Source organism: Saccoglossus kowalevskii, chromosome 9 (genome assembly GCF_978046115.1).
Source record: "Saccoglossus kowalevskii chromosome 9, keSacKowa6.1, whole genome shotgun sequence".
Classification (NCBI taxonomy): domain Eukaryota; kingdom Metazoa; phylum Hemichordata; class Enteropneusta; family Harrimaniidae; genus Saccoglossus; species Saccoglossus kowalevskii.
This window is the reverse complement of record NC_140649.1, coordinates 33,096,773-33,124,576: the sequence shown is the minus strand read 5'-3', so window position 1 is coordinate 33,124,576 and position 27,804 is coordinate 33,096,773. Positions and strand designations below refer to the sequence as shown.

The 27,804-nt window shown below is 35.2% G+C and overlaps 1 protein-coding gene across 1 annotated transcript; it reads left to right on the top strand.

Annotated features, from left to right (window-relative positions):
• Window positions 1-49: 49 nt before the first annotated feature.
• On the top strand, window positions 50-19,179 carry LOC100375054 (PDZ domain-containing protein GIPC1). The gene is made up of 5 exons (XM_078006842.2): window positions 50-597; window positions 10,164-10,530; window positions 13,666-13,802; window positions 14,080-14,161; window positions 15,705-19,179. Exons 1-5 carry the CDS (start codon window positions 226-228, stop codon window positions 15,854-15,856), a joined length of 1,110 nt encoding a protein of 369 aa, XP_077862968.2. The 5' UTR covers window positions 50-225; the 3' UTR covers window positions 15,857-19,179.
• The last annotated feature ends 8,625 nt before the right edge of the window (window positions 19,180-27,804 follow it).

The following is a 27,804-nucleotide window of genomic DNA, read 5'->3' as shown; positions in this document are numbered from 1 at the left end:
GGGTTTAATTCAACAGGTCGCCGAGGCAATAATAGCCAATCACGTGATGCGTTTTATGAACGAATTTTGTCACTTCCTGCTTCCGGTTGAGTACCACCATTTTGGATTGCGTCCGGAGATGTGTTGGGTGTGATTTGTTTCATTGAACACCAATCGATTTTAGTTGCCGCCAGATACTTTTGTGACGTATCCTTTTTATAAGTACTGTCATTTCACAAACGGAATATGCCACTTTTCCCCGGCAAGAAGAAGGACAAGAAAGCGAGAGCTGAACAGCTCACGGAAAACACAGCAGATATGCCACAAACAGACCCTCGTCACCACCAGAATGCTGCCGATTACAACGGGGCAAATAGCGGAGAACAACCTCGTCAGCGACCGTCTCCTCAGCAGCATCCACAACCAGGGATGACGGCCGGTGCGTACGGAACAGCCGTGCCACCGAGAGCACCGTCATACGGCAAAGACAGGCGACCTCGGCTAGTCTTTCACTGTCAATTAGCTCACGGTAGCCCGACCGGCAGGATAGAAGGTTTCACCAACGTTAAAGAATTATACGAGAAGATCGGCGATGCGTTCGACATGCCCGCTACTCAGGTAGAATAAAAATACTAACATTTATAATTTATTTTACCCTGTATTTTAAACTATTTTATTAACATTACACACAAATTAATACACTGAGGGCGGAACGCACCTCGTTATTTAGTTCCAATTGAAAGAAAGAAATGTACACGTTCCTGCCCCCATAATAAATCACTCAGCCATATATTGGTATTTCTTATCATCGCCAGTATTTGCTTTTAAGTGCATGTAAGGGCATGGTACACATACATATAGGTAGGTTGTAGTAAATAATTAATCATAGATAAAAACAGTCACGTTGTGTAATGCATCAAGGCAGTTTGTTGTGTAAAACTATAGAATATATGTGGGGATAATTACCAATATTACACTCTGATGATGTACATGTATATAGGTTTCCATTCATTTTTTTATCTCGCTTCCTTAACCTCAAGCAAGACATCTTTTTCGTTGACTATACAAGAGTTGTCCTGAAAGCCAATCTGTTTTTGTCAGTTACTAGTATTTTGATATTTTTAAAAAATGTGATTGTTATCTTGTACGCAAATTGAAAGGATTCAGTGAAGTAATGATGGCAAAAAGCTTTTGACAGTTCATTGTATGTTGTTTGGAAATATAAATGGATTCTGGTGTAGTTGTTGAGTTTATTCTGCGTGCAACTTAATTATTTGTAAGAATTCATTTAATAGTATAATAATATAGAAAATATCTGATTGCAAATAATTTCATTGCAGTTCTATTACATTGTATGTCTTCGCTTCAATTATTATTCCAGCAGTCAAAATTGAAGACTCTAAAATTTACATTGTATTTTTTTAAGTACATTGTCGCATGATTTTTATTTGTGTCTTGTGCCAAAATTTTCCAACCTGACTTTTTATTGGGACCAAGACAAGATCGTTTTTTTTTTCAGCATATGCTGATCCAGTCCTGATCGTTCACATACACATTTCATAACATCACACCTCTATCATGATGGATCCAGTGTTCTCGAAGCCTTATTTTCACCCAAAATTTTTTTGCTGAAATTAGGCAATGGAAGAAACATTTTTTTAATTTCAAATGTTTTGTTCTAGTTTTCAATCCACTTGATTCAATGTGGTTTTTAAGATGAACCAAATAATCATGTGTTTTAGCACCAAGACTGTATAGATCTTGTAAAGACCAGTAAACAAATATTTATTTTTTGGGTCATTGTGTGCGTGTCAGTTTAAATGTGTATATCACAGCTTTTGCTTTAGAATTTTGTTATCAGAATTTTAGAAATAAAATAAAAGCACAATTTTAATGATAGTTTTAAAATGTTTAAAAACTATACACACATAACCATTTTATGAATAAATTGACAAGAAATTTTTTTTTCTGGGCCTGACTACTACATGTGTAGTGTCCATGTACATGTAGACCAGTTTACAATTTACAAATGTTTTGGTTTAGACTGGTTTTATTGCAGAATCATCAAAATATCACTTAAAGATTTCCCAAATTGTATATGGCACTTTATGAAGCTTGTTATTATAGACAGTTTAGTAGGAAGGACAAGCAACTTCAGTGATTCTATTGTAACAGGGTGAGCTGGAAAAAGTTAAGCTCTTTTAAACCAAATGTTATTTCGTTTTCTCGTAAAATGCGTGTTTTTAGGCAGAGAGTGTCGTGAACTCTTGCAAAATGCGTGGTTTCATTGATGAGAGTCGTCTATGTATTCTAGTAGTCTAGAAATGGTGATTGTTGATCACGAATTTGTGTATGTAGATGATTTGCTCAATGTTTTTTTTGGATTTGATGACTATGGAAAGGATAGTGAAGAAGATCCAAACCCAGTACACATTCATGTTAACAACCTGGAAAGGAGCAGAGATTTGCGATTTCTTTATCGTTGCGTAAAAGAAACCCCTTGAAACAAAAAACCGAATATAGTGTCAGTGAAAATAACATAATAAAGAGAATCGTGCCTTATCTATATCAATCAATCAATCAAGTTATCAAGTAATACTGTATTCAAGTTATTTTGTTGAAAATAGGGTACAAACTTAATCATGCACTCTGGTTGAAAGACTAAACATGTGTAGTCAAGATTCAGAGTCTATTTTAAAAAAAAAATGAGAAACAGAGAACAACAAAAAATGAGCGTAGTCGGTGAAAAAATAACATAATCAGAAGATTCATGCATCATGAAAACTAAAATAACAGGGTATAAACTTTGACATGCATTCCGGTTGAAAGAGTGTGAACAGGTAGTCAAGATGACGACAGATGTGCAAACAGACGGATTGAAAGTCCATTTGAAAAAAATTGCAAGATAGAAAACAAGAATAGTCAGTGAAAAAAATCATAAGGAGATTCATGCATCATGAAAACAAAAATATTCAAATATTTTGTAAAAAACTGGGTACAAACTGAAAGTAACTTAGCTACCACCACATTTGTTGACCATGCACGGAAACATTGCTGTCGTTTGAAACTAACTTTCAATTTTATTCAGTTGAACAGAAACATTTAGTCACAAGAACAATTGATAACTATTGTATGTTGGAAAGATGCATATTTCGAAAAAAGAAAATGACTCGTTTATGGAGAGATACTTGTAGTTTGATTCGAATGTTGCGACATCACAACTTAAAGATATCAAAGTAAATATGACGTCATTGTTTACTTGCTCATTAGAATATTCCAGCCCAGCTTGCGTTTGGCATCTGGCGTTTGATTTTGATGTTTGTCGCAGTTGTGTGTCCTTCCTACTATATTGTCTATGTTGCCATCAAGAAAATAAAATGTTTTCAAATACATTAAAAAGTACACTTTCAGATAAAACATGCAGAATATTTCTGGCGAGATTCAACTTCCCTTGACATGTGGTGGGAAACTTAGATGTGTAATGTAGTACACACGATTGAAAGTTCAAATTAATTTGATTGAACTCTTCATCTTATCAGCTTGATGCATTTTCTAATTTACATTTGCTTCAAATTGATTCCTGCAAAATTGAAAATTAATATTTCAAATAATATATTCTATTATACTATATTTTGATGTGGTACATGTATATCATAATCTTTGATATAGGCTGGTTACGAGCCTCTTCATTGTTCTATTCAAATAAGCCTGTGATTAGATTACATAAGCCGATGCTTGCATGATTTAGGCAAGTTGGTTCATGAATGCAGTACATGTACATGTATTCGGTTTCTTGGGCTTGACAGATTATTGTTAAATTCTTCCTGACAACTTGTCTCTATAGTATTGACGTGACCTCTAATCCGTCAGGGGCTGACAATACTGCAGCAATTATATTAAATTGTTATTCTTCTTTCTACGCCTTGATCTAGTTCACACATGGTGATATGGCAGTCAAGTGTATCAATGATTTTTGAGTGTGAAATTTAATTTCTCATTTTAAATAACATTAAATTGTAATATAATTGATCAAAAGAGAGTGATGTGTAGAGTGTTATATTTTTAGATTGACAATTATTAAATTATTATTTTGATGTTTACTTTGGATATTTTCGTTTTTTTAATCCAATTTCGGAAAGAAGAACAAGCTTCAACACGTGTGTATGATTTTTGCTCGTTAATTTGTTGGTTCTGTACGTGTATATAATTTTGCTCTCAAAACAGCATCTTAATTTTGTAAGTGGGTGCCTTTATTTCAGGGAGTAAGTCACTAAAAGCGTGTTACAATCATACATAATTCATACAGTTGTCATGTTGTGATGGAGTCAAATTCACCTTTCAGCGACTGACAATCAAGTCTGCTTTTCCACCTACATTGCAATTACGTAGGTAGTGAACTGATAAGACTTTGTTTGGCTTTCTTTGATGAAGATTGTTAAAAATTGAATTTTTGTTAGCATGTCTCAGCATGGATACTGGAAATGTGCTTTTATTATTATCATAAAATTCTGAACTTTAATGAATATTTCAATAATAAATCATTTAAGCAGAGCACCTCTATATTTAATTTCTCTCACATCAACTATTCCATTTGGATTTAACATTTTACATTTCTCAAAAAGGGCACAGTATTCCTATTTTTATCAAGACCAGCTTGTTAAAAAAAATATTCAGTCATCCACAGTGTGGAAATACTAATTAGGAAATAAATTGCCTGTAGGTAGATTTTAACAGCCCCACCTTTCTATTTCATACAGCAATGACCAGATCAATTAATGTTAACGTTTGTGGAATTGAAAGGTTTCTCAGATAACACCTGATTGACAGACTGTTAATGACCTTGACAGTGAAGTATTATAAATAATGGTCATCAGCGATGAAGGCTAATCGGTATGACAAGTTCTGATGTATACCGTTAATGCCTGACGCTGATTGGCTAGGGACTTTGGGAGATGTGACACAATGGTGGGGAATTTATCAAGCTTTCCAATACATTCATTTGATAATTGTTATCTTTCTGTTTGAGCGTAGTGGGTTCACAAAGTACAAAATACATTGTATCAAACTGTGTCAATTAATGATGTGTGCTGTGCATTCTGTACCACCACTATCAAATGATACTCTATGTTCAGCTATACATGTATATTTCCATGACCTCACGCCAATCGTACTTGTACATAATTAAGTGTCACAAGGGGCATCATAGTTTTATCTCTCAAGACCCAATAATGAACCTACAGTCATGAAAATACAATACCGGAAGCCAAATTTGGTCGTCATTATATCTAGTTCTCTGACTGTGTATGAATAATTATCTTTTGTACATTACATAATATGTTCATATTATCTTGGTATGAAAGTTTTTGCAGTATCACCATGGAAACTTGATATTTCCCTGCATTATTTCTTTACATTATGGTAGTGATTATCGGTATATGCTAAACAAAACATGTAATGTGCATGTCTTGTAAAGTTTCATTCATTCTAAAGTTTATTTTATCGTTTGTCATTTTTTTCAAAATATATTATCAAGGATTTATAAGATATGGATATAATGCAACTTTCATAACCATGTACAATGATATGCAATGATGTAAACTAGTAATGTTCTTTGTGAAAGGTTTCCCATTAGTGCACGTCAATCCTACAGATTTCTAACCAATAACATCACAGAACGCAGTGGATGGTTGGAAATGTTTGATTGCATAAACTGAAATGAGTATGACCACGACATCACCACTTTTTATAGCTGCAAAGTAGAATTATTACACATTTTGCGATTTAAGGTCTGAAATGAACAAAAATTTGCAGATCCACTAATTTGCATTAGGATTAAATCCTTGATATTATCTATTTTTCTCTTCTAGTCTTGATTCCTTATAAGCAGTGGCAAACTGTGCATGTTTTGACAAGAATTGAACGCTTACGGTATTAATAATAAAAAGAATGTTTTCATGGCAATGACAGGTTTAAAGATGCTGATTAGATTCAGTGTATTCTGTCAATATGATATTGATTGTAAGTAATCTTTTAGTAATCACCATGACAACTGAGGCACTTATTTTTTTCAGAAAACCATATACAACTGTACTCTTATAGGTCACAACTGCCATGCGCGTTAATAGCCCACTTTAGTTGATTATTTCCCCATTTCCAATATTTTGCAAATCTACATGTAATACGATACAAAGTCTGCTCATGAGTGAATGCTTGGTAAACGCCCAGCGTTGATGATATGTATAGTAAACCAATTTAAATTCATGCACAACAAATTTTTTACAACTTCCGTGATTCAATGAAATGACAAAATTTTGCAGCACTGGGAATTGGTTGGTGTTTTTAATGTATTTTGTTCGATCACTCCAGAATATCGATGGCAGCAAATATTTAACAGTTTACTGCATGTCAAATCAGAGAATTGTTTCATACATGTATGAATTTCCATTAAAAACAAAGCAAAATGGGTTAGGGTTTGTTTTTTTATTTATATGAAAACTATAGTGTTGTCTAAAAATTATGAGAATCGGGTTATATGCGTCAACTGAAGAAAGCTTTAATTTAACACATTTAAAAAAACACATTGTGAACCACTTTTTTCTTGTACATTGGTATTACCTATATTATAGAATATTTTAGAAAGTATCTGCCCGCTTCATTTAACATTACAATACCTCAACACATCACCAACCACATAATATAGTCACATACAGTTATTAGCAATTAAACAGTGCAGTCTAAGACACAATTAATATTGTATTCCAGAATTTATTGCATTTTAATATCATTATATTTATGCACTGGCATTACCTGTTATATTAAATTTTCTTTGTTTGTAGAAGAAAAGTGAAGGTGAAATGTTTCTGGTTTAATCAAAGTTTCAATGATATAGACATTAAAATAGGTATTTATGAACCGTGAAATTTGTTGTACTAATCGATCTACTATACTACATATTCTAATAATATTTAAAGCTTACTAATGATTTATTTGTTCTGATTTACTGGTACAAACATGTTAAAATTGTTACAGTTCTTTTTAGCTGTATTCATGTTTTCAAATTAATAACTTGGCAAGGGACTACATGTCTGCTGTAATATAGTACTACGTCTATACTCCAGCAACAAAACATGACTCAAACATGTATGTAAATGAAAAATTTATTGTTCCTGTTGTTCTTTGTTGAAATAAACATCTCGGCACAATTAGTTTTTAGAATGTCGCAATGTGTTTTTGGCTCCCAGAAGTGGTTATATTTCAATATTTTGGTGGCTTTTGCCAAAATTACACTATTTGATCACTGAAGTCCATTTTTTTTTCAAAACTTGAAGTCCATTTGCCTTAAATTTATTATGAAATATTATTATAAAAATATACTTGTACATGCTAATGTGTAAAATAATGCATCAAAATGTTGGTGGGTAAAAAAAAAATATTGTTTGCCTACTGAAAAATATCAAATTTAATATCTTTACGAAAATGATTTACATCAAAGGTAGATTAGGTGAAGAAACCTGCAATTGACAGTACAGCTATTGTAGAACATGTGCAAGAAATGGCTACAATTCATTGTATTCAAATTGATGAATGGACATAAATGGAGATTATTACTCGTGCAGGATTATAAAGATAAACGCTTAACAACTCTGTATTTATCAATTTTTCCTTTATGCTCAGTAGAATTGGAAAAGTAAAACAATTTTGAAGTTTCTGGGTTGAGTAGGTCAAGTATTTATTATTTTGTTTTTAATTTCCCCAAATGAGGTGTTTAGATTGTTGCTAAATAATGATCATTGTTTACTGTCGCCGCCATATTGTTCTGAACACAAAAACGACAACATTGCCAGCTAAGTTGCGGACTGGTTCACTATGCGTGTCTCAAGATTGTTATGTGATTAGAACATGTTGGGTCAAACCAACCTCGACAGGAGACATCAAACTAATAGTTTGAATATAAATAATGAATACCAAGAGAAGTTCCAATTAGCTTTCAAAACTATCTTAACAAGATGATTAACTAGGTACTAACACAGTATGTTAGGACACAGTGGGTGGTGTGTCTAGTGCGCAGCATAATACTTTCGATTTCACCTCAAATATTGGTAGATTTATTTTATTTAGCTAAGTTTTAAAAACACAAATATACATAGTATAAAAAAGAATGACGTCCTTTGAAATAAACTCTTGTATATACATGTACACAAACGTAATATTTATCCCACTCTGATCGCGATTCAAAACTTGCCCAAGATGAAATAAATTGTTTTAAATTAAATATTATTTCACAAGATGTGCAAACACTGTAGTAAATGATGTACATTTTGAGGATGACATTTTACTTATTAGTCCCCGTTCGGACGAAGTCCGAAAACGGAGACTTATAATTCGGTCTCCGTCCATATGTCTGTGCGTCCATGCATTCGTGCGTCCGTCCGGAGTCACATCTCAGATACCCTTGGACCGATTCTGTTCATTCTTTGCATGTGCCTAGTACTTCATGTGGGACATATGCACATGCAGTGGTTTAGCGATTTGATTCAAAATGGCCGAATGGCAGCCATCTTGTTTTTTGAAAATGTTGTATTTTGGACATGCTTTGTCAGTTTTCATTCAAACTTGGTACATAGAATATACATGTTAGGATATATGTTCGTGATGATTTATTTCACAGTTGGATCAAAGATGGCCGACTGGCAGCCATCTTGTTTTTTGAAAATGTTGTATTTTGGACATGCTTTGTCAGTTTTCATTCAAATTTAGTACATAGATCATACATGTTAGGATACATGTTCCCGACCGTCCGTGAGTTCCTGAGTCTGTTCGTCCGACCGTCCATGTGTCCGTCTGTCCGTGCGTCAGTCTGTCCAACTTCATATTTCAGAATCCTGTGGACCGATTCCATTCATTCTTTGCATGTGTCTAGTACCTTATGTGGGACATATGCACATGCAGTGGTTTAGCGATTTGATTCTAAATGGCCGACTGGCAGCCATCTTGTTTTTTGAAAACGTTGTATTTTGGACATGCTTTGTCAGTTTTCATTCAAACTTGGTACATAGATTATACATGTTAGGATACATGTCCATGACGATTTATTTCGCAATTGGATCAAAGATGGTCGACTGGCAGGCATTTTGTTTTTGTTTTTTTATGCGGTATCTTGGACGTGCTCTGTCAGTTTTCATTCAAATTTGGCACATACATGTACTTTATACATGTTAGGATGCATGTCCATGACAATTTGTTTCAAAATCTGGTCAAGGATGGCCGATTGACAGCCATCTGACTTTTTGGCCTTAATACTACTATATTTCCACAATTTATGTACCATTTTCATTCGTATTTGGCACATACATCATACATATCAGTGTGTTTCATAATCAGATCAAAGATGGCCGAGCAACGGCTGTTTTTATTTTGGCCATATTACTATGACACGAAACGCGTGTTTTTATGTAAATAAACATTTTGTTGTATACGCCACTTGGAACTCAAGTTTCAAGGACATGCTCGCGACAACCCCTCCGCTTTAATATGACGAGCACAAAGAGAACTTAACAGGACTGTGTCATTTTCAATGACTTGTTATCGGTAGTGATGTCGTTGTGTTCAGCTGTTGGTTTCTAAACTGCCCCAGGTACATGTATGACCTGAATATCATCATCTGTAATTTGAACATTACTGTTAATATATAATCTCAATCCATTTCTTGTACAATTGCATACTTCTATGTACCATATTCTGTTGCAGTTCATCCATTTTTAATGGTGTTTTCAGTTGTTGGCAGTCGCAAATATATTATTGTGATATTATTTTTTGGAAACATATGAAACATCATTTTTTCATCAAATTTTACTTTACTGATGCATTCAAGGCATATTTATTAATCATTTTTTTAAGCGATTGTAGATTAATTAAATTTTTTAAAACGCCAATGTAGATCTGTCAAATGTTTATTCATATTCTGTCAATCAAATTTTCTGACCAGGGGTGTGGCTTAGAATTGATAATAGTTGAAAAGAATTAATGCAGAACAAAAATTGTTTGGAAGCAAGGTTTTTGGGTAATCTAACTGGTTATTCAATTGCTTTCATTTTATGTATTGTAGCCCTCTTCTGTGTTGTATATCACCTCAATTTATTTATCAGATTTAATACAGCTCTCTATTTTTTCTTTCTTTATTACAGATTTTATTTTGTTCTTTAAATACACATAAAATAGACATGCAACGACTGTTAGGAGGTCAGATAGGTCTCGAAGACTTTATCTTTGCGCATATAAAAGGTTTCACCAAAGAAATAGAAGTTCTAAAAAGTGAACCAGCTTTGGGACTGACTATTACTGACAACGGCGCTGGTTTCGCATTTATTAAACGAATCAAGGAAAATAGCATCATGGACGGAGAATCAAATGTGTGCGTGGGTGACCATATAGAAGCAATTAACGGCAAAAGTATGGTGGGATGTCGGCACTTTGAGGTTGCGAGAACACTAAAAGAATTGCCTCAACATGCTAGATTTACCATGACATTAGTGGAGCCGAGAAAAGCGTTTGGTAAGTACACACTTGCTTGACAGGATGTCGATTAAAAAACTAACTGGGGCTACAACTTTGTTTGAGGAGTGTTCAATTTTGGTGACTCCTTGTTTACATTTTGTCTACAAAGTTGCAAAACAGATTACAGTCAGGACAGTGTTTACAAGTTCACTAGTTAGAAACCAATTACAGAAGTGCAGAGAGAGACGAGATTTGCATTTCAAAGTTGTATTGTAATGGCTGCGAAAAAATGCATGTTCTCATCCATATTGCATTAAAAAAGTGAAAGGCACACATGAGTGATTTCAAACTCGTTATGTTGGCAAATGAACTGAATCAGACAAGAAGTCATTAGTACGGGGAAATAAAAATGCTGTGGCCTCATAATGACAATCAGTGAGTTGGGTAAGAGCTTGTATCTTTTGTTGTTATGGTTCTTAGTTAGTACGTGCCAGGTATGTCTATTGATGATGCGTGGTATATACAGGTGCAGTGTACGTAATCTTTGAAATTGTTACTGCCAGTAATGCTCCATAAACTGTATGAAGGCGCAACCACTTATGACCAGTATTATTAGGCATTATAGTTGTGAGCAGGCACCCTAGCTCAGTGTTATTTTATTTTTACAAATGATTAGGCTGTACCATAATGTGAGTTCTTCTGTAAAAATGATTCATTGCTTTGGATATAGAGACGAATTATGAGATTGATTCAGTGTGGAATTGTCAGTAAGCTAGGTAGTTCAGTATTTTGTCTGCAGGCTATGGGATGCCCTAGACGCATCAACAATTCATCAGCTCTGTGGTTCTCTCATCTTGCCGATGTTTACGAACAAATCTATATGGCTGCAACCCTTCAGGAAAATGATATTCTGAAATCCATTTGCACGGCAATTACACAGCGTGTGTTATCTCACTTATATGCCATACAGTTTTTAAACTTCACTGCATTTCAATCAATTATATTTGAAACTAATCAACTTTCCTTGTCAAAGTGTACAGGTTGATATCGTTTCGCAATATAAATTATCATTCTCAGACCCATTGAGGTAAATTATCGGGGGCATGGTATTTTAATTCTCATGTTGATATTTTAAAGGTCTGAACATGATTAAATTTGAAATAAATGCTTGGCTTCAAATAAATTGTGAAGTTGATTTCTCAAAGAAAATTGCAAGTTGTTTTTCTTCCTGTGTTCGGAACTTTCCTCTACCATATGAGCTGAACAAGTCATATACTGTTATTTTACAAATATTTTCATATTTATTTAATGACCATATATAGTCATGTGACTTTATGGTAGATTGACATGCAGCCATTATTTGTTTGAAGACATAGGCTCATGATCTGATCAACATACCGGTATGTGACCATATTAAAAATGCATAATTATCATTGCAGATATAGATATACACTATTGCAGATATAAATTAGTGCAATTGTAAACAAACTGGTTTGTGTGATATAGGAGATTTACTCTGACGTACGATTAAGCCAAAAGTCTATACAACGTTCTACTTGATTTATACCACTCCACAAATGCCTAGCTATGGTGCTTGCAATATCTCATTATCTATTCAGATTTATGCAAATGTCATACACACTGTGAGAGTGTCTTGAGAAATAAAGTAATATTTATTGATAATTTTAAATGCTGTGCTCTAGGAATGGATAATACTGGCTTGATCTTAAATTTCAAAACTATGGTCAATGGCTGACTGCAATAAGATATTACTAGCACTAAAGCTAGGTGTTAGTGGAATGGCATATCAGTAGGAATTCAGTGTATTTTTCATGCATAATATTTCTAATGGAAATAACTGTAAAAAAAATCTAGTATACATACTTCACTTAATTTTTTGTAAAACTACGAATGCAGAATTTACTGAATTGAAATAAATGACCTGTTTTTTTTGAAGTCATGTGATGAGTCATGTGAGATTAACTCACCTAACTTGTAGAAATGTAAAAAAGGTTACTTTTATGGAAATTCAGGATTGTATAATCCCTTGGTAATGTCGCCTGCCAGCGGTACATGTAACATTGTTATCTCAAGTCTTTATGGAAAAGCTTAATGTACGTCATACTCTGTTGTCAGCGAGGTTTTATTCACATAATATCTTTTACTGATATGTCAAGTATAGTACAATGATTAAACCCTGAACAAATACTATCATTTATGGGTTCTTCTAATACAGCAATTATTGTTAAAGATGGTTGAACTGTTTGTTGGAAAATATATTTGTAGATGTTACCTGTACTGGAGGTAGTTTCAGACAGTGTAAAACTCAGAAACAAAACACAGAAAGACTTGTAGGTGTAACTTGTTTTATTTCTTGTCTATGATAAAAGCAAAGCATATATATGACTAACATCAAATGGGGTTTTATTTTGTGAGAGGTGACAATGACAATAGTAGAGAAAATAGCTCAGTGTCAAATGCTAATTCCTAATGTTTGAAATCAGGTATATGTGTATGTATGCAACAGGAGAAGAGTAGTTGATAAAAGATGGGGCTTTTCGTACATGCCATGCCTCACAGGGAATTTTTTTGAAGAAGATGCATCATTACAGGGATGCATTTGACTGAAATTGGAATGCCTGCCATTTGATTAAAGTCTGATGAGTTACTAGTCTGTATTTGATTAGGTTATGCTAAGGTTACAGTCCTCTGGCATTGTGGTACAGTTTGTTGAGAATCCAGATACCTGATGATGATGTAATCTAATGATATCTCTCTCTCTCTCTCTCTCTCTGAGACGTACTCTATGGAATCCCCAACTGCATTCAGGAGTTCTGCTTTGTTCAAGTTTTGTATTGCCTGAGCATGTGATGATGCATTATGGAAATGAAATTCAAATTTAGTGCTTTATTAGCATGTCACTGAGCATATGATGATGCATTATGGGAATAAAATTCAAATTTAGTGCTTACTGAGCATGTCACTGAGCATATGATGCATTATGGGAATGAAATTCAAATTTAGTATTCACTGAGAATTCTCTTATTAGAAAGACACTATTATACAATGTATATAGGATTAATATCAATTCTAACCTGTCACTGTGCCTGATTTCTAGATATATTCAAGCACACTCACTATAGAAATCAACACAAAATCAAATATAAAATGATAATTTGTTTCTTATTGCAGCTGAAATAGGGCCACGGCAAGCTAACCGGGTGGGTGGCAATGCGTCATTAGCGCCAACGCCAACAGAAAATCAAGTGAAATCAGGAAAAGAAACTCTACGACTCAGATCTAAGGGACCTGCTACAATAGAAGCATTGGTAAGCAATATGTCTGTACATTTGACATCAATAACAACACTGCTGGGTTCTATGTTGAATCACTGAGCCCCAAAACGATACAAGAATAATGATTTGTTGACAAAATTACAATGGCTGGATTTGAATTTTTTTTTAAATTATTGAGAAGTCTATAGAAGTAGGAGTGTATCACACATGACACCCTAAAGCTGATGTCATATAAATATGATTTTAAGAACTACATGCATTGTTTTCCAATGTCCTGCCTGTTGACAATGTACAATCTTTTTGCTTTCAGCCGAGTGCGTTTGAAGAACGAGCCATCAAGAAAGTGGATGATTTACTGGAAAGTTACATGGGTATAAGAGATGAAGAATTAGGTGAGGAGAAAGCATAGAATAAATGTGTGGCAGAAAAATTGTTGTACAAAGCATGTTTTCTGTATTACCGTACTTCCCCGGTCATAAGCCCAGTGGCCTCAACATGTAAATGCATTTTTGGGGTTTTAACATTGTAACCATGTTACCACCCTTGAAAAATTATCCAAATTATATCTTTCATTCTACATGCTGGGCTAAGGGGAATATTGCATATTTTTGGAGAAAAAAATTTGCGAAATGAGTTGTCATTGATTTCAGTTGCTATGCATGCAATATTGTTTTCTTTGTTGTTTACATAATGTTAAAAGGTCTTAGAAACATGCTTTTATACTCATCCACTGGTTAAAATATTCTGTAAACTGATTAATTTTTGCTATTACCATAAAAATTTCATAATTTCATGATTTTTTATTGCGTTTGTGAAGACAAAATCTTGCAAAAGTAGCTGACTTGCAAAATTAAAAAAAAAAAAATTTTTATGCGAAATTAAGGTGGTTTACAGTAATTTGTGACATCTTGTTTTCCGTACTGACATCACATGACAATTCCAAGGGATGACAGTAACGAAAATGCAAGTTCTGTAATATAACAACAGCGTAATCTACAACTTGTGTATTTCACATTATTCTGTATTCTGAATCATTATTTTGATCACAACTCCTTTTAAAGTGACATTCAGCCTTCGTAATGTTGTTAGAACTCAATATAAAGAGTCTATTGAGAGGTATTTGAGCTTGTGAAAATGCGCGGATAGCGAGAAATCGGCCCAAAACATACAGCGACTGGAGGGAATTTTATTTTTCGGTGGGCCATCGACAACAAAGACCCAAACGTCAATTACTCAGCTTTGTTATTGAGATCAGTTGACCTAGGAAGTCTTAAAAAGTGGTTGCTGGTCATCGTGCCTGTCAATTTAAAACTTGTGCCTTACCCATTTTTTTTGTCAATTTTGATGTACTGTCATATAATGTTTAACTTTATTGTGTATTTCTAGGACAGAGCATGTTTTGTCAATCAGAATCTACTTTTTATCAATGAATTTAAAAACATTATTTCATTAATGTTAAATGTAGAAAACAGATTTTAATATAATAAAAAAATCTTTATATTTTTGTTTTACCTGGGACAAGAGGCAAAATGATCAGTATTCACAGAATATAACTCTTTTGGGGCGGGGGATTTGCGACAAATTTGTTAAATTCTCCAAATGAAAAAAATATGTTTTTAATAGTATACATATTCGTGTAGTTATATTTTGATTCATTTTGTCTTGGTGAAATACCAGAATTTCAAACCAATAACTATTCCTTTTGTAAATACTGTGCTCCTTGTGATTTATCAACAGATGTGTAGAGTCAAAGAGACTCCTTATCTGTGTGGTCAATTTTAATATAGACTCCTTATGACCATCTGCATACTCAATATTCACCATGTTGCCATAGTTTTATTTTTCAGATGAGATTTCAGACCTACTTCTATTTTTAGAACTACTACAGTTTAAAAACGATACTTATGTAGCTGACTATTATTTTTTTTCTCACAGCTGCCACCATGGTTGAGTTTGGTAAAGATAAGAACAATCCTAATCAGTTTGCTGCCGCCATGGATGACAACTTGGGTGATTTTGCATTCCCGGATGAATTTGTTTTTGATGTGTGGGGCGCTATCACAGATGCAAAAGCAGGAAGAATTTAGTTCATAAGTCAAGATCCTTCTTGCCTTCCCCTTGCCCTCCATCCCCTGTGTCCTCAGAACACACATTAAATGAAGTCTTGGGGACTTTATGTTATCATACTTTTATTCAAGTCAGCTGGCTGAAGTTACTTAATGTCTGCATGAGTTGATAGCAGGTTAGAAGTACCAGTGAAATTAGTGATACCCGTAACACTTGTTATATTTGTTGTTTTACACCCCACCAGCACAAAAATAAGTCCCAAATCACAGAATCTATTAGAAATAACAACATACTCAAACAATATCCAATTTGCCGCGCACACTTTTCAGACTGTGATCACAGACAGATTTACTAGAAATTGATTTAATTTTGTGAAATACACTTATGTGAAAATTTATATTGACTGCAATGCCTTGCAGGAATACTGTATATAGATTATACAGAACTTGTGTACAACAATAGTTTACAGCTGTTACTGTTTCACCTTATGTACTGTAAAATACTTTATTTTAACTGGAATTTGTTTTCCCTGAAAAGACATTTTAGGTGTTTTGTATGGAATTTATTTTCACTGATTTTTGACAAGTTGAATGTAAAATATAGGAAAAAGGGATTTTATTTTCACTGAATCATTCCTTCAGCGAGAATAAAGTATTTTGCAGTATGTATGTTCACATATAACATCCGGATTCAATGTCAGGTGAATGTCTTGTGTGATATGTATTGTCCTCTCTCTCTCTCATCACAAAAGTGGGCGAGGTCATTCAGTTCATTGAGTTTCTGCTTTCATATTTGAATGGGTTCATCTTTAAATGAACCTTGCATATACAGACAAGAGGACTGTTAGAAAGTCTTGGCTTTGTACTAACAACTAGTTTATTATCATTGTTCTGAGAATGTATTTACAGAAACCCCCTTCTCATTGGTAGATTAGGTTCATTAGCATAATTCAGTACACATGGTTTAAACCATTATGTGAAATAGGTAGGCAAGAGAATCAAACATGACAATCAGAAGCGATCACATAATTGATATTCACTAGGTGGGCCAGTAACACTAATTTTGTTGTTACTTATAATAATGTAGTTTTCTTCAATATTGATTTCCCATTGGGCAGAACAATGGCATTAGGTGGCCATCTGCATGTTTGACGTCAGAATTGTGCTATGTGCCAAATTATCATAATTTTAATAATTATAATTTTGTTTACTTTCTACCGATGACATGAGACGAGTATTCAATGGCGTTCACCTATGAGTCTTAGATTATTACCTGATCCATTACACAATTGCATTTTATACTCAAATAGTAATACAGAACAAGAAAAAATAAAATAATCAGGAAACAGTAATTTCATGAACTTTTTTCTGTAAAGATGCTTGCTTTGCTCTCAATGGTGTGGTTGTAATTTGTTTTATGTAAAAACTGAGGTAATAATTGGAGGTAGCATTTGTTACATTACTGTTCTAGATGCTGTAAATATTTAATACCTCAAATGTTTCCTGTGCATCCCTGCCCCCAAATTGTTGTCATTATATGTTTTTGAGATGAGTTGTGGTGGGCTGAGCCATGCTGATAGGTTTTCTACATGCTTTAGCAATAACAGATGGTTCCATGTTTCATAGCCTGAAGACAAGTCGAAAATATAGTATTAGCAAAGTATCTGTTAACAACAGATATGGAAGAAAAGAAGCAAGTGTCTTACCATTCATTCCTTTGTTATAACAAATCTAAATCTTGTGCTGAAGGAAATTACCTTATATAATACAAAAAAAGTAGTACAGGTAACTTGTTTTTCAGACAGATTCCTGGGAGATGATGCAACCATTAGGATGTAGCTTACTTGTTTGCACTTAAAGAAATGAACAGATTAATATATTTACACTGTCATTTTCACTGTTTTATTGTGCGTTTTGTTTTATCTTGATTAGTGTGCACTTGAGTGCCCCACCCTGCCTTAGCAATCACTGGTGATTTGATTCTCATATCTGCCACTAGAGGGTGCTCAGCAAGTTTCAGGGTTACTTAATTGTATCAATGACAAAAAACCTGACAACTATAGATTATCAGACATATTGCACTTGTTTATGATCGTTTTTTTTTCTACTGTAATACACTCTGAGCTGTATCTTGAGTCTCATGACCTTACACACACGCACGCACATCTCTTGTGAAAAATTAACTTAAAGGGCAGTAGTCGTCGCGCCACACATGTGCGAGATATATGGGTCTCATATAAACAAAGATGGCGACTTTGACTGTTGTGCAGATCAACAAGTACGAACTAAGTAGTTTCCAAACTTTAATTAGGTAATTTTCAGGTGTTTGGAGGAGTCACCGGCGGTAATCAGTGCAAGTCGTGCCCAAGTCAAAACTTAAAATTGTGAATTTGAAGAGCGCATTGGATTGTGGGAAAAATCAATGTTTATCTACACAAATGTCACACATGCACAGCACGACGACCACTGCCCTTTAAACTACATTGAGTTATCCATTATAAGGTTGCAATTTGAATACAGGTTAAATTGAATTTAAATTAAATTGTAACTATATAGACTTGGAAATTCATTTTAAGTTTAATGAATATAAAAGTATAGGTATATACAGTATAGAGATGAAAATTAATTTAGTATTAAAATAATTCAGAATGTTAAAATTGCGGAGCCACTATTGGCTTCTTTTAACGTAGTGGTTCATTTTTACGATTAAATTTACTTTCATGTAAATACAACAAACAGTCATTTTGTATATTTCTGTTATAATCGTATTCATATGAAAAAAATAATTTGGCCTTTATTTCAGTATTGTACAATAAATACCAACAATTGTATGCTCTAAAAAAAATCTACTCATCTTGTAATACACATGCATTGATTGGCTTAAATGTGATACTTTATAAGAATTTACGATTCAAAAACCAATTAGATAAAGCCTTCTATATTGTATTAATTTTGTACTTTGATTGTTTTATTTATGTAACCCAGCTTATGTTGTTCCCCTTCAATTAACTTACAAGAAAAAACAATTGAAAAGTGTTTGACACGATTTTGAATTCTGGCATGACTAGTTTGATCTAGTCATGGCAACAAGATATTTTCATAAAAATTTCTAATTTATATTGAGATAATTTTTAAATATACATATTGTACTATTGTCAGGTTTTGTACATCCTAATGTAATCATGTTGAATCTAAAATTTGATGTTTTAGTTTTATTTTCTTAATGGTATGCGTGAAGTACTGTAATCAATGATGCAATTTCTTATTTTATTCTTTTTAATATGTTCTTGTTACATAATGTAAATCGTTACTGAGCATTGGAAATAAATGTCAGAAATTAAAAATCGATGCGTCAGTTTTGTTGAAGTCTGCCCTCTACGTGCAGTTTTTGAATTTATATCGTTATCATGGGGGTGATATTTATTCTCCTGCTAGCCTTCGGGGCTCCTCGGTCTGCCTACTTTTAAGAATAATAAAAGCTACTCTATTCTTATGTAAATTACCTCCATGAAGTAGAACAGTAATATAGGTGATTTTCTGTTCGGTGCGATATCTCCTATTATGCGTGATCCGCGCGGACTGAACGTCTTCTGCAAAAATTTTATGATTTTGAACCTGAATTTCTTTTCGTTTTGACGCTATGACATTTGTTTGTACTGTGTTTTACCTTCTATTTTATGTCTATTGCTTTGTACATCCTCGCTGGGTCGGGTTGTATTAGTCAAAAACGGTAGCGACTCAATTCCATGCAGACAATCAATATTAGCGACATCTTTATACTGTGTTATCAAGTTGTTAAAAACATTTTCACCAAGGTAAGAGTGGTTGGAGTCCGGAAAACGCGCTTTTCAACGCTGTCACTGCTGGGACTAGACTAGTATTATGGCAAGCAAATAACACCGAATAAACGGCAAGGTAAAGACTATGTCTAATTATAGTAAACACGTACTGCGTGCGTGACTCGAACCGGCGCTCATGCTCATGCTCGGCGCTCAGCCAGATCTGAAGGCCTTTGCCGCATTCTGGCCACGCTGTGTGGCGCGGATCGCGTGGACGGGTTTCATGTTCTCTGCACGTAATAAGCTCGGTTATTAAGCATCCTTTTTTGGGGATGCCCGGTGGCCGAGGGGAAGACGTGTAGTGGCGTGAAGCTAGGCGATTAGGTGCCGTACGCGAGCGCCGGTTCGAGTCACGCACGCAGTACGTGTTTACTATAATTAGACATAGTCTTTACCTTGCCGTTTATTCGGTGTTATTTGCTTACTTTACTTCCTATGTCGACAGCAACTACGAGTTTAGTATTATGGCAGCAAAATAAGGTCACTCGTAAGTTGGTCCTCAAAATTATGTGTTTATATTATTTGTTTGCAAACATACTAGCTGTCAACATTGGAAATAAAACAAGTGTATAAGACGGAATATAGGGTGAGATAAATATAGCGGGGGGGGGTACCACCAAATATATATGGTGTACTATACTGAATGAAAGTGAATATGTACCGCACGCCCGGGACTACACGCGTACGTGTTGGTGTTTAATCCCATGAAAAAATGCAAACTGTCGCATTCAAATACTAATGTGAGTTGGTGGTACACATTGCATATCAGGCAGTGATGGCGCTAGACTCTGATCTGCGCTTTTGACGTGGGTTAAATAGACTACGGTGTCGCGCTGCTTTTGCTTTTTTGTTTATGCTAGGGTTTTATGCAAGCGTGCGTAGAACGCGCTCTCGTTTCACGCGTATACGTCAACTCTTCACACGAGAGTTTGCGCGTTACCTAGCAATCCGTAAGCGTCACACCCAAAAGAAAAATCGAATGGCATTGTACTATAAACATTCTATGTATAAAATTTGCACAGAGCATACACGCAAGTATTTTCATCTGTTTATAAAACGTTTATTTCTGCGTTGAGAATGTCGTCAAAGCAAATGAATAAGAGGCATGTGGTAAGCCGAGATGCAAAACCCCGTGGAAGAAAATTAGTTTTTTGTGGAACCAATAGAAGTCCTCTGAATCGCAACAGCACAGATGGTTATCGAAAAGTGCAGAGGCGAAAGCGTTGGCAGAACTCGAGTCAGGTATGAAGCAGTAATTGCGTAACTGTATTCCTGTGTTTATTACGATTACGATATTTCGCAATATAACTTAGATATACTACTTGACTGTCAATACATTAAAGTAGGCAAAAAATAAATGTGATTGCGTAGTTTGACATGTTTACTTCATTTGAACTTTCAGACACGCGAACCTGAACATATTATTAAGAAATGTAACAAACGGAAGGTGGTTGTTATTGAAGACAGTGATGACATCATGAAGAAAGTAATGTCAGGAATTGAAAGTATTCGTAAAACTGTGGACACTAATTCTCCGTCGATGCCTCCAAGAAAACGCCGGGCTTCTCCTGATTTGGGTCCACTTGCCGGGTGGCTTAGAGTTGAGGTGAGTTGCCGCCATTTGATTTTAATTTTAACTATAAAGTTAATATTGACATTGTTTATATAATGTAATGTCAAATTATAAACTTGAATTCGTGTCTTTTAACGTAATTTTTTTTTATTAGGATACCGTAAAATCATCATCTAAGTTGCCTAAACGTCCAAGTGCTAAGTCTGCTCCCAAAACCGACGAGGACAGCGGGAAAAATTATAAATACCGTTCCATTCTAGTGAAGAACCGTGGAGCTAAGCCGTATGAAAGACCATCTGATGGTCGTTCGACTAAAGGATTATCGCCAACTTCTCCGAGTCGACAAGAACCAACAACGTCTTCTCATCCAACCCGCGAATTAGAAGATCCACTGCCAGTGAGTGTTGAGGAAACTGTTGATACTCCCTCTGGTGATACACCGCCAACGTCTGTTGTGACACATGACAACGGAATAACGATGCCGTACGAGCAATTTAAACAGCTACATGAACAAAATCAGCAACGGTATTTCCACGAATATCATATACAACAGTCACTGCTATGTCCACAGCAATTACGTCATCAAATGGAGGCATTGCGGTACGAATATATTCGTGACTCCAAAAACAACACGGCGCCTTTACAGGTACGTACGAAATAATACATCATCGGTTACTAGTATTTCACTAAACTTGTATCAGTGAGCACCTTTATATAAAGACCATCTGGCTACAGTGGCAACTGTTGGGTCAGTCCCAATGTGATGGACCATTAGTGACCACTCCTTTGGCAATACGTAGTTTGGTCAAATGAACCTTTGTGTAAAAAAGCCAACATTTCGAAAGACGATTATATCTTTAGTGTTTTGCAAATATGTATATTTCGTATTCATTCATATACCTGAAATACACATCAATTATTATCGTCACATTGTTATTCATGAATTAATCAATCAACCTGCATATAAAGACCATAAGTTTATAAATCACAATGTCTTGTCTTGTTTTTCAGCGTCTCACCACGTACCGAGAATCATTATTATACTGATATATTTTTTTCTGTTGATTCAGAGAAAAAATACTCACCTTGTAAATAACTTATTTTATTTGCCAGATTATTCACGGTTCTCAGTGTTCTGTGTGTTCCGTGATTGTCAAACAACGACCACATCTTATTGGATGCCATCCTTTGGACGCAAGTGTTGGTTATCGTGAAGAAAATTATTTAAAACGTCGTCACTTAGAACTTGAAAGAATAAATCCAGAACGACAGAGAAGGCAAGAGGAGCCGCCCACCAAAACACTCGTCAACGGTAAAGGACAAAACATCTTTAACGGAAGTCGCCTAAACTCACTGGTAAATATAAACTTTGTGCGTTGTATTTGTACAATATTGTTGAACAAGCACGCCACTTTGTACCACTCAGATTGTTCTGATTGAGGATTGTCCCCGCAGGTCCTAGTTGGCGCATCGATAACAACTATAGCGCCACCAATGGTGAAACAATGGCAATTGAAGGGAGAAAGGAAGAAAGGGGATAGTCGTCGCGCCGCCATACGCGACATTTGTGTTGAGAAACATCGATTAAAAAAAACCTAACTAAAGCTTGGTAACAGCTCAGTTTGTACTCGTTGGTGTGCGCAACAGTCAAAATCGCCATCTTTGTTTGTATGAGACCCATATCTCGCGCACGCGCGGCGCGACGACTACCGCCCTTTAAGTTTTCACATTGTCGTGATTTTGTTGCACTTAAACCCAGGGGCGAGTTCAGAGGGATTTAATATACAAATTTCTACTTTCGCCTGAAACCGAATTATTGTTTTTTTATTAATTATGCCAGGAAAGAAACGAATTTTGAATCAACTTAGTAGTAGAAATTATAAAATATTGACTTATTTGTCATTCATAGGTCGACACAGAAACTTACACCCAGGCATTCATTTCGAAGTCACGAGCTGAACATGTATTATCACCTGAGTCACGTGACGTCACTTCCTGCCTTGAGAGAGAAACGTCTAACGACTTGTTCTGTGATAAACAGTACAAGGAAAGGTAAGCGGCCATTCACCTGTTTAACTTAAACACAAAAATGATTTTGTTAATAAGATTTGTTTAAAATTTGGCGTGATTGGAAATAAAAAAAATTGAAATATATACACGCACGAGATTGTTGATCACGGATTAGCCTGACAAGGTCGCGTGAGTTGCGCCCTCCGCGGTGCTCCAAATCTAACCTACGACTGACAGAACGATGTTGTTTTTCACTTCCCCGACGATTTTTTGACGGCACCAATCAAATTGCATGAACGTCAGATAGTGACAGCCATCTAAAAGTAACCCGGCCTCTCACAACAGAGTAGCCTGGCTTGGTCGGGGTGTTACCATGACCACCAAAATGAATATTCATCAAACTCATTGCAAGAAGGCGTGAACTTCGCAGTATTGATCTTACCGACGAGACTGACACTATTCTGTCAGGCGTTAGTGGGGACTGATGCCGTTTAGCCGACGAGGACGCCACTTACGTCTACATGTTAGGCTAATCACGGATCTGCTTTTTAAAAGTTCGAGCTACAACTTGATGATATTTCACCCATTTGAATTCAAAATGGCCGATCGTCGCCATGATAACGGGCTCAGTGACCCATTCTTGATTTTCTTATTTTGAATTTCGAATATACAAATCATATTTGACATTGAATGTTTATTTATTTTGTTCCCAGGGTTCAAAGTTCAAGTTCTGCCAATGTTGTCACAAAACACACCGTGAGTTCTGAAGGAGAATCAGAATGTGGATACGACAATCAAGAGGATCCCGACGAACTGTTTCTCTAAAATAACTCGTTTATGGCCGCGGATGATTTTCGGAAATTGATGCCTGGAAACACTCGTAACTCAATGATGCCAGCTGATACTAACACTACAGATCAGCACCCAGCTCGGACGCAGTCACTGCATCGTCAAGGAATAGATGGAACTGTGAAACAGGTGACTGCCGGAAGACAATGTCATGACTATTAATACCATACAGGGAAACTCGGTTATATAGGCGTAGTTTATTTAATATTAAGAATAAAATATTAATTATATCAATTAATCTCTGTGGTTATATTTAGTGGCCTATATTTGTGGTCATTGTTTAAACTACGCTTCAACCCCATATTATCCGTCGCCTATACTATTATCCAATTCGCTTACATAGTGGTTAAGGAGTTATTTGGAGACATCCTAACAAAATCGATCGAATCTGTGACGTAGAATGTCCAGTTACCACCTTGTACCTTTTATTATACATCTCAAATAGTGATATTTTATATATTTCAAGTTCAACGCGTCAAAAATTGAAGCGTACGCCCTCTACAGATGCATTTTGGAAAGTACAAATTGCTACATGTAGTACTTTGAGGAATGGTAGGTAGAATAGACGAAAATTACTAAATCTTTCAAGAATCGAGTCGAAAGCAATTTCCAAGTTTTAAAAAAGTGTCCCCTAACGCAATTAGCATTTTTAATTGTTTGATTTTTAATTTTGTTACGTTGCTGAGCGCCCACTAGTGTCCATTCCGCGCTATGAACCGTGGATTCGTAAACCCGTTTAGGTTCTCTTACTTGATTCCCCTGGCATTATCTTGAATGTGTTATGGATACCAACATGACAAACATTTGGTTTGTATAGCATAGACCTTACGGCCATTGGTTAAAGCGACATAATTGCCCCAATAAATCTGAAAATATTTGGAAGTAATTATTTTTGATACGTATAATTGTATATAAGATGCAATTGTATTTCAGTTGTTTTATTGTGATTTTTATGAAAAAAATGTCTAAAATGAGCAATAATTTAAAATTGTATTTTTTTTCAAATATTGTTGTTTAGTACTTCATGTTGATGAGCAAATAGGACTATGATTTATGTCATATAAATGTTGTTTTTGCAGCACACACATCGATCATTATGTTTTGTTTAGCATGGACAGTGGTAGTCATTGTACAACAAGTTTTTAATTCGTGAAAATTCAACTATCATCTAAATGCATAATCAAACAGCGATATTAAAATTACATGTTCCCTTCCATAACTCAGCTTAATAGTATTGGCAATGAAAACGACAGAAAAGGATGTTTAATACCAGTGGAGAAAGTTGTAGTTTGTAATCAAGTCTGCGCAAATGCTTATACATCGGAGACATTTATTCTACGACGTCGTCACTCCTTTGAGTACATTGTCACAAACTCGTACTGCACACCCACAATACATACTTATCTAAACGACTCGCGCCCTCCGGCGACGAAATGCTTCTATGACGTAAATGGTGACAGGGGTCGATATTTTATTGATCTGTATTTCATCAAAATAAATATTTTTGAGAGGTTTTACTATTTTCTGGGTAACACCAGCAAACACGAAGACATTGCTTTCACCCATTTCCGTCATGTTTGACGTCACAGACGTGCTCCTTCACTAGGAAATAAGAATGGTGTCTGCGCATGTCTACAGAATAATTACATTGTTGAGTTGTATGGTTAATATTAATGGTTCTCTTTCCTTGCGTCTTTTTATGACTGGCGGCGTTGTATCCTAGCCTGACGAGGTCGCGTAAGTAGCGCCATCCGCGGTGCTCCAGGTCTGATGCCGTTCGGCCGGCGAGGGCTCACTCCTACCTACACGTCAGGCTACGTTGTATCCCAGTAGCGATAATTTCGGCACAATATTCATACTCAACTAGCAAAATCGAGAATACTTTAGAGATACGCAACAAGGCATGTGACTATGGGTATCACTGATTCTGTAGCTTATGCGACGATGGGACCTTGGGGTTTCAATGTCTGAAAGTTGATCTGAGAAGGAAAGTCAGGGATGAAGGGGCATGTCGCAACATTGTCCCCATATGGGTAATGAATAGAGTGTGCTCATTTTGTTTAAAGCTGTCACACTCAGCTGTGTCAAACCTTTTTTGTGTCACGTGTTCACTATTATTATTATTCACATCACGTGATGGAATACGCCAGATATATAGGTCGTGTGCACGTTCTGATACAGCTGGTAGTGTCTAGGGGAACTGTTAATCAATAATTTTCAATATTATAAGTAATGTTTTGACAAGTTTTCCAGTTTTTGAACTTCAATGACAACTGCTCGCATTTCGAGAATTGAGAAACTCTCATTCATAGAAAATTTGCATCGCGAGCAAGTATGTGTGACGTTTTGCAGATTAAGCATAAAGCCTATGGAAATACGTATGTATCACGAGAACATGTGATATTGAAATTTACCACAAGGTAATACATATGGTACTCTATGTACTGATATTTCAAATTAAATAACGTATGCATGTATGAATGTTCGTCATGGATATATCACTGTCAATGGATTCCCTGTGCACACATGACAATTGTGTGTATTGTATTGTATGGATATAATCATAATAAGCGATCCAACGAGTATCCCGATTTTAAAAATGAACACGATATACCGCGCGCCTGAATATCGTTATTAAATAAAAATATTTATTCAATTCTCTATGTTCATTATTTTAATATTTTTTTTTAATTTTGCACAAATTGGCGACACATTTGATTTGACTGTCTTTTGAATGTCAACGTTCAAATTAATATGTCACAGTTTCCGTTAGCTGTTACATTCCATGAGCAAAGTATACAATTTTTGGATAATTCTTGTAGTGCGTTTTGTATTTTAAATTTAACCGGATTGTAAGTTTCATGGTACGAGACCAAACCTTAAACTTTGCAAGTTTCAAGTTGACCAACGTCGGTGATGTGAATGTGAGGACGAGTATGGACGTGTTTTCCTGGCGATACAGCGTACAGACACGCGTAGCTTTCAACTAACAATGAATAGTTTTAGTTACTTCGACATGCTTGTTCACTGTCCGCCTTTCTTCCATTGATATAATTTCAACTAAACAAAATTGTAAAAAATTAAACATATTAAAAACGCAAAATAAGGAAATTATATTTAGACATCTATAACTGTTTTATTACGAGGAAAGATAGTTTTAAGATAGTAGCAGCTGCATTTACATTTTTCATACATTGTGTGAGTTGCAACTTTCTTTATTGCATTGCCATACGATATCAGTATCAATAAATAATACATGAATACTATTACTATTACATATATAGTAGGTATTATCATACTAACAGTAAAACGAATACACTGTATATACACAGTTACAATTGTTCATATATTAAGCTCAGACCACTAATAATAATTTATTAGTTATCTGAAATATAAGTAAATACACATCCAATGCACTATTAAATAGATGTTAAAATAACCCTCGTGAATGCATTCTATGAGATATCAATCTTAACCTCTGACCGAAGCACAGCTTTTTCCATATTGGGTAATAGGAGTGTAATAAGTACGATATATAACATTTACTAATAAGGACAATACCCTATGCTGACAGCTGTTTGTAACGTCAACATATTGGAGGAACCATTTGCATTAAACCGTGCCTGTATTTTTTTCGTGCCATCGTTCGGACAATCTCACCATTCATACCTCAGCGTGGCAATATCAATGCCTTCATA

Bases quoted from the DNA above. Each gene is read 5' to 3' on its own strand.
- LOC100375054 (XM_078006842.2), top strand. From the start codon at position 226: ATGCCACTTTTCCCCGGCAAGAAGAAGGACAAGAAAGCGAGAGCTGAA. The intron at 13,803-14,079 runs GTAAGCAATATG...TTTTGCTTTCAG, and splicing joins CTGCTACAATAGAAGCATTG to CCGAGTGCGTTTGAAGAACG. The intron at 14,162-15,704 runs GTGAGGAGAAAG...TTTTTCTCACAG, and splicing joins TATAAGAGATGAAGAATTAG to CTGCCACCATGGTTGAGTTT.